Source organism: Pithys albifrons, chromosome 2 (genome assembly GCF_047495875.1).
Source record: "Pithys albifrons albifrons isolate INPA30051 chromosome 2, PitAlb_v1, whole genome shotgun sequence".
NCBI lineage: Eukaryota > Metazoa > Chordata > Aves > Passeriformes > Thamnophilidae > Pithys > Pithys albifrons.
The window spans coordinates 71,879,372-71,887,487 of record NC_092459.1 but is presented as its reverse complement, the minus strand read 5'-3'; the positions used below and the strand labels follow the sequence as shown (position 1 = coordinate 71,887,487).

Sequence of the window (8,116 nt, the reverse complement as noted above, 5' to 3'; positions counted from 1 at the left end):
CATATTCCCAGATTTGGAATTTTGTGGGTTTACTGCAAAGAGAAGAGTGCTACAGTGCAATTACTGAGCAGTGTCCCTGCATCTTACTGAGAGAGCACTGTGCAGACATCATGATCATTACTGGTAATGACACTATGTTCAGATACAGTGAGTGAAGCAGACAGCATAAAAGGAGTTGGAGACAAATGCTGTTCATCTTCAAAATTAGTGCTGCCTCTGGAAATGAACTACATGGCTAGTTAAGTTGCTGCCTGCCATGGAGCTAACACTTGAAACTACTTCCTCTCCGTTATTAACCAAAACAGAAGGATGAAGCACCATACCATAAGACAATAATAATGCAATTTATGTGGAAAAAAAATCCCCAAGTTGTTAGTATTTTTAAATAGCAATAAAATTCATCCTACTTTGCTGTCTTATATTTCTTATTCCCAAAGATCTGGACCCTCCTCTAGACTTCACTTACATTAATTCATGGATTTTCTAATGATGAGCTTCTTTTCCAGGTCTCATAGAACAAAGTAAAGTTCATTATGTCCTGCAGAAAAGGAAGTGACAGGTGGGCTGCCCCACAGATCCACCTTTCTCTTGCACATTTGCCCTGTCAGCTCAAAGTCAAGCTGTTAATCTCTCTGCTGGAAATGCAAATGGCAAAACTGTACAATCCTGACAGCCTCCCAGGTGCCCAGCACTTACAGATGGATTTTCTAGGTTGCTGCTGATTCTCACCCTGCACTGCTTCCTTCTCGTACAGAAACGCAGCATCATGTTTCAACACATCTCTGAATTCTCCTCTGATTCTCTTTTACAAAGAAATGTTCAAAAGTAAGTGAAGCAAAGAGGATTTTTAAGATCAACATCAGGGAAAATCTCATGTGTGTGAATGTAATAATTTTTTATTTGTAACAACCCAACACAGAAGTCAGGATCCTGCTACATGAGATGCTCTACAACCTCAGAAAAAGACAATCCCTCCCTCAGAGACTATTTAGCTTGATAAGTTTCACTCTTTACTCCTGTACTGGGTCTGGCAATGGTGGAGTTAGTTTTCTTCATAGCAGTTCATATGGTGCTGAGTTTTAGATTTTTGTAACTAAAACAGAATTGGTAACACACTCGTGTTTTGGCTATTGCTGAGTAGTGTTTGCAGAGTGTCCAAGTTTTCTCTTTATCCCCTCTCTTTTCCTTCTGTGAGTAGGTTGCAAGTGCTCAAGAATTTGGGGGCTAGCACAACCAGGATGGCTGAGACAGACTGACGAAAGGGCTATCCCCATTCTACATGGTGCTGTGCTCAGCAATAAAAGCTCAGGGCAAATGAGGAGGAATTGGGGATATTCTTGGTTATGGCATTTTTCTTCCCAAGTAATTGCTATGCTCACTGAAGTCCTAATTTCCAGGAAATGGCTGGACATCTGTTTGCCAAAGGGAAGTACTGCATGAATTCTTGTTTTGATCTGCTTGCACACACAGTTTTTCTTCAATTAATAAACTGTATCTCAACACAGCTATTTTATCACTTTTCTGATTCTCTCCTCCATCCTATTGGTGGGAGAAGTGAGTGAGCACCTTGGAAAGTGCTTTGCTGGTGGCCAGGGTCAATGCAGCATACCTCTTTATTGTTTGGTCCTCTGTATGCTCAAGATCTGTCTGCAGTAAAATTCAGCAATACCATCCCAACAAACAGCTCCTTACTGCACAGATTCCAATGAAATATGAGGAGCTACAAAGGAGCAGAAAAGGTACTCTGACCTTGGAGAAGACCTGAGTATCACTGACATTGAATTAGCACAGGAGATAGGACACTGTGACTTGTGGTTTGAAGAGCTGCATTTTACTTTTTGTTTTGTCACAGGACTTTACTGTAGTCATTTCCCAAATTGTAATAGAAGGTGGAAAACATTGTACAGGGAGCATGAGGAAAAGTGCTGTTATTTTGGTAATGAAAGCTGCAATGCAATGAACATGTTTACTCCTTGGGCAGGATGAGGATAAAGGGGCCCATTGGTCTTGGACATGACCTAAATGAAAATTGCTATTTATTGCTATAGACAGTACACAGTTATAAAATTTATATGTTTGGGTTTGGGTTTTATTACTGTCAAGGCAATAAGGATTTTGCTGCACAGTACACATAAAAAAATCTATACAGAAATTCAGCTAGGAACACGTCTTCATTGAAATGAAAAAAAGTAGAGAGTTTACATTGCTGTGACATGAAGCCTCTGCTCTTTCATGGCCAAGGAAGACTCTACAAACCCGGGTTCAGTCTGGCAGGCAGTGAGCAGCACAGGTCTGTCTGTGTTAAGACTTAACCAGCAGCAGGGTACAGGTAGACTCACCCTTCTTCACCCCATGTTTCACCAGACAAGCTCGTACCTCTATGTTCCTAGGTGTCACAGATGGCAGCATCCTGCCCTCCTCAGAGGAAAGGCCCAGTTGGATGGACCATTGAGCAGCCTGGATAGTGGGAGGTGTCCTTGTCCATGGCAGGGAGTGTTGGGACTAGATGATCTTTAGGGTTCCTTCCAACCTAAACCATACTGATTCTACGATTCTAATGTCTCTGCTTCTGGGTTCTGGTGGGCAATAGTAGTATGTGGATGTTAAACTTGAGGGTGGTCAGAAACAGCTGTGGTAATTTTGCATTGTGGAAGAATGTCTGCAAACTTGCGGGTGGATTTGCAAGTTATTAAGGAATGGGCTAAACATAGAACCCTTTGGCAATGAAGGCTGGTGAAAAGATGGAGGTTCTTCTGGGCACACATTTGGACAGAGTAAAGTGAGTGAAATTTATCTTCATTCACTTAAACAGCAGATAGGTATTATTTGTTAAAGTGTTTTCTTCTCTTTTCACTTAACCATCAGGAAAATTGAAGCAGAGGTTTGGTGAGCCCATTTCCTGTAAACCAGCATTCCCTGAATGCCAGAGATTTAATTACATTCCCTGAGTGCCAGAGGTGTGGAAGAAGTTCATTAATACAAGTTGATAATAGCAAACCACCAAAGAAGGCTTCATTTTTCAGACATTACTAACAGCTTAATTTATAATTACCGAGTGGAGGCTGTGATGGCACAGTTTACTACAGACTAGATTAATGTTCAACGGTGCCTTTCACTGAAACTGCTAATAGCAATGTTGGACAGTGTAGAAAAGACAAAGCTATCTGCAGCCTGTAAGGTTACTCATCCAAAGGATTACCATGGCTGCTCCCAATTACACCATTTTTTTTCTTAGTTTAATAATCTTTGCCCCAGGATTTGAACAAACTACTGTAAAACTTGTTTAGTTTTGTATGGTTGGCTTTTTGGTGTGTTTGGTTTATTGTTTGGTTGGTTGTTGTTTGCTTTTCCTTTTTTTCTTGCCATGTGGCATAGTGCTGTTTAATCAGCAGGCAGGGTAAAGTATTCCGAGGAATGAAAACGGAAACAAAGACAATTATTTCCTGGGACCACCACATTAGGTTTGTGCACAAGCTCAGCAGCAAGCCTCCAACTTTCTGGGGCTGAAAAGAATGACTGACTACAAGAGACACAGCAAGACTACTCTCCCCTTCATTGTATTTATGTAAGTCCTATTACACCACAACCACACTTCAGTTACTACTTACCAGGTTTCTCTCCTGTTCCCTATAAATTCTTTGCCCAAGGAAAGCTCTCACTAAGGAAAATTCAACTGCAGTGTGTCTTTGATCTGTAAGGGAATTCTAAGAAATAATGCCAGTACAGTTTAGATCTTTCTCCCTGAAAAAGAGACCAAAAAAACCCCTAGTTCTGTGAAATTTCTAATTCTGTTCTGCAAAGTGTTGTTTGCACAGCACAGCCACTAAACAGCATAAAGTGCTAAAGCCAGTTTGTTCTAGGACAAATTGTCTAGTAATTATAGAAATTAGTGTACCATGAGTTAGAAGTCATACATTAAACTAAGCTAGACATTTCAATAGGATGAAATGGTAAAGAGCCAAGATTTTGCAGCACTAAAGCCAAGTTTGACAGGTCATGTCATCAAACAAAGAAGAGGCAGAAGTCCAACAGTGATGAAGACGCTTCAAGACCAACCCTGAGGGATGAAGTCAGAAGGCCACTACCCAAATTCAAAGCCAAAAGAAAAGCTCAGCCCAAGATTCCACCCAGTCATTAATATAGAAATTAGAGGGTGTTAACTATGAACTTAAGGCTATAAATGGCTTATTTTACACAAACAAGTTAGACAAGTTTTTGCCCACTATGAACTGGCTTGCCTCCAACATTGTCAATAAATACCTTTGCTGCTATTAGAATTAAAAAAATCTTCTCTTAACAGTTATTTTTGCAGCATTTTTGCTTATCACTTCCTCCTTTCCAAGGCTATCTTAAACCTGAGATGGCAGGGTATTGCAAATCTGACTGTAAAACATCACTAAATATGTCAACATACGTATTACTATTGGAGTTATATAATTATATATTACTTTGCAATATAGAAAATCATTATATACAGAAATTCAAATTTTGGCCACAGTCTCAACCATTAATGATGTCTAAAGTCCCTTTCCAGTAGAAGCCTTATTCCTCACACTTTGGACCAAAGCTTCCTTCGGATCACTCTATTTTTAGGAAACAAAGTGCCTCACTATAGGATATAAGATGGTCCAGGACTACTTTTAAGCCACACACTACAATCCTTTGTTTAAAAGTAGTCTTATACACCTAACACCAGTGTCCTGCTTCCTAACCTTCCTGAAGTACCTCCTGGACACTTCTCTACAAGTCCCCATTGATACACTCCTGATTTTTCTGTCCACATTGTAACATTGCTGTTACAGACTCCACAGCGCTGCTTGTAGAAGAGCTTTACCGCTGCTCTATGGCTACCCCCGAGAGCCTCTCAGCAGCATCAGAATGCATTGGACAGCGATGACATAAACACATCATATGAGAAATTCACAAAAGTCAGCGTAGAGAGAGAAACAGGGGGTTTTATCCTGCAAGAATTTTTTTCCCTCATTCAAATAAAATAATGAGAATCCTGAACTGTTCAGCGATTTGTGAAAATTCTGAGTTATGTTAATTTATATTTTGAATGGTAGACCAATTATTTCACATTTGGGCTTTCAGTTTTAAAACTAAATTGGTATTTACAAAACATCTTTCTGAACAATTGTCTCTTAAAAAATGAAAGTAGGTTATTCTGACAATTTCAAACAAAACTCAAATTAAATAGATAAAAAAAGATTACTTTTGTTCCCTGGAAAAAAGCTTTCAATTTCAATGAATTGTAATTTTTCCACAGAAAATTGTCCCTTGCCAACTCAACTGCACATTGCATTGGGTACTTCCAGGTGTGGCCTTTTCCCTTGGTTTCTGTAGTTGTTTGGAAGGCAGACATTACTCATTCTTGAGTCTAAAACTCAACCTGAAAAGAAAAGCAAGGCTGTCCCTAGAATAATAAGGTATGAAGGAGTCTTGTCCAGCATATCAACCATCTATTTTGTAATTTTTTGCTTGCTACTTTTTGAAAGGAAGTCAACGCTTTCTGAGAATGGTTCTCAGTTTAAGCACTCTTCTCTCATGCAAGACACTCTGCTCCAAACATGGAGTCTAATTCTCGGGGACAAATAGACTGTAGGGTTTCAGCTCTGTAGTTTTCCATGAAAATAAAACTGAGATAGAAACAGCAATGCTTTCAAATCTAAAGGTCCAATGGGACTTCTTTTGCTCTATGCCACCAGCCATTAAGACAGGTCTTTGGTTTATGTCTTTTATACATTGAATTAGCTGAGGAGGGAGGAGTATACTTCATGAACTGCCTCTGTGAGTATTGGTGTGCTCAATATAACTCAAAATGCATTTTTTGCTCATAAGAATAGATGTGGTCCATCATCTACTTCCAGTTGGCATTTTGCCAGCTCAACCCCGGACAGTGGGAAATAGTATTTCATTCAGAATCTATATGTATTTCTAAGGAATATTATTTTCTTGAGAGGAAAGTGATGAGACAAGAAGGTGCCCTGCTTTTCAGGAACTGGTGAGGAGCTCACTGAAGGAACAGAAGAAGATTAACAGCGAGTTAAATCAGCATATGTCAGAGGAGGAAAAGAGCATCGGAATCAATAGGCAGTTTCCTACTGTCTACTGACAGTTTTGCATTGAGTTTTGTAACCTTAACCAAGAGACTTTGCTTGCAGCAGGGCAACACACTAAGTTAGCATAATGTGTCAGTAATGCAGCAGTGCAAAGCAAGTTGGACTTGGAAAAATTACAGAATTACAGCCATTGGGCTGAAGACAGTTGTAAGATAAAAAAAAAAAGAATGAAAAGAGAAAGAAAAGGTCATTAAATCATAGAATGGCTTGGCTGGAAAGGGACCTTGAAGTAAGATTCAAATGATGGTACATGACTATGATACAAGAGATGTTTGAAGCTGGTGGTGTTTTGTCTCCATGAGAATGTCTCTGCAATAGACAGTGAGACTTTACTGCAGTGTGACTGCGCTGAATTTGACAAAAAAGAAAAACAAGATGACTCAGAGTGGAACCTGTACTGCTGGGACTCCCTTTTCCACATGACAGACCTCCACAGCACTAAACTATGGCAGAGACTCAACCATTACCCAGAGGCTGTCCAGATCACCAGAAGACACTACTTGACAAGGCATCTGAAATGTATGAAAGGAGTGTATCAGTTCTGTATGAATTTAGGCCAGTGGCATTCATCATGACCAATGATTATGTCAAATTTATAGCAGAATACAGCAAGGAGAGGCAGAAGAACATAGTTATTGGATTCACAAGCCTGTGGATCTCTCCTGTGGAAAGGGCATACTCATTTTCAAAGACATTACAGAGTTAGTATGTGACTGTACAGTCATTATGCAGAAGTACATTAGCAAGTCTTTGCTTCCTTCAGGATATAAACTGGAACTGCACTTTCATGTATGTGTGATCCATTTTTGCCTCCTCACCATGAACAGTTATGAACAGAGACTGGTGATGTTTTGCCACTGAGAAGTTTGACCTTGGTTCTCTGGACGATGTCTATTCCCACCTAACACCAACATCAACAAATACAGAGAGTTTCGTATAAAATATATAAAGAAGGGATGGCCTGTAGCTGCAAATGGATGTTCAACAAATGTCATTCTTACCTTTGAATATTTGGTGTTGATGGCATGGTCCTCTGACAGATGATCGATAACACAGTGATTCTTACTCTGCTTGTTCTAACACCCTTACCAGTGGCTTCTAATTGGTTTGTGCTCTTTGGCTTTGACACCCTGGTTTATGACAAATTCAAGCCATATTTTTTAGGAATCAGCTACATCCAGCCTGGTATGTAGGCTGTTCCACTGATGACACTGTGAGAAGAAAACTTTTTCACAATGTAGCTGAACTGCTGAACTACAAGCAGATTGAAATTTTCAGGCAAAAGCAACTGGCTGCCATAAAGGCGGGCAGAAGACATGTGCCCTAGAGCACAGCTGGTGAGAGTGTCTGGCTTACTTGTGAAAAAGTGGCTAAAGGTATTTCTGCATCTTTTCTACAATCTGCCCTGCAGACTGCAATAGGATCAATTTGTAAGGTAACTGTCCTGAACAAGAAAATTTGCCAGAGCACTTTCAAGTAAAACACTGACTTCCCAGCTACAGGAAAAACATACCATGCCCAAAATACCCTCCCAAGCAAAAGTTGAAGCTAAAAATAAATCCCAGGAGGCTGGGCATTCTCCACACAAGTCTGCCCAATTCAGCAGCTGGTTACCTACACATGACCTCTGCACCTACCGGTTAACCACACACATGTATTTTCTCTCTCATAAAGACAAGAGGTCTATGCCCCTGGCTGTCTGAATGGAAGTAGCTCTGTTCAGAAGTCACAGCCTGTTCTAAATTTGAATAAAAACTGAGGCCTAATACTGGCTGTAGCATGTTTTTGCTAATGCCAGAAAATCCTGTGGAAAAACGAGAAGTGGAGTTTCCCAAATGTGTTCCATCTCCCTGAAGTATTCATGAAAAATTGTTCATTATAAATCCTCTACAACAAAAGGCATAGTGAATTAGGTATGTGTGTTGCTACACTTAAAGCACAACATGCAGTTACTCTTGATTTGAAGTAGTTTTCTTCCTACAGCTATGAACTAT

General features: G+C 39.9%; 1 protein-coding gene across 1 annotated transcript; it reads left to right on the top strand.

The window, feature by feature from the left end:
• The first annotated feature begins 6,365 nt into the window (after positions 1 to 6,365).
• On the top strand, positions 6,366 to 7,825 carry TTLL2 (tubulin tyrosine ligase like 2). Its single transcript, XM_071580935.1, is given in 8 exon segments — positions 6,366 to 6,393; positions 6,396 to 6,656; positions 6,659 to 6,742; positions 6,745 to 6,971; positions 6,973 to 7,043; positions 7,045 to 7,295; positions 7,298 to 7,581; positions 7,583 to 7,825. Coding segments are annotated over 8 exon segments (1,449 nt in total).
• The last annotated feature ends 291 nt before the right edge of the window (positions 7,826 to 8,116 follow it).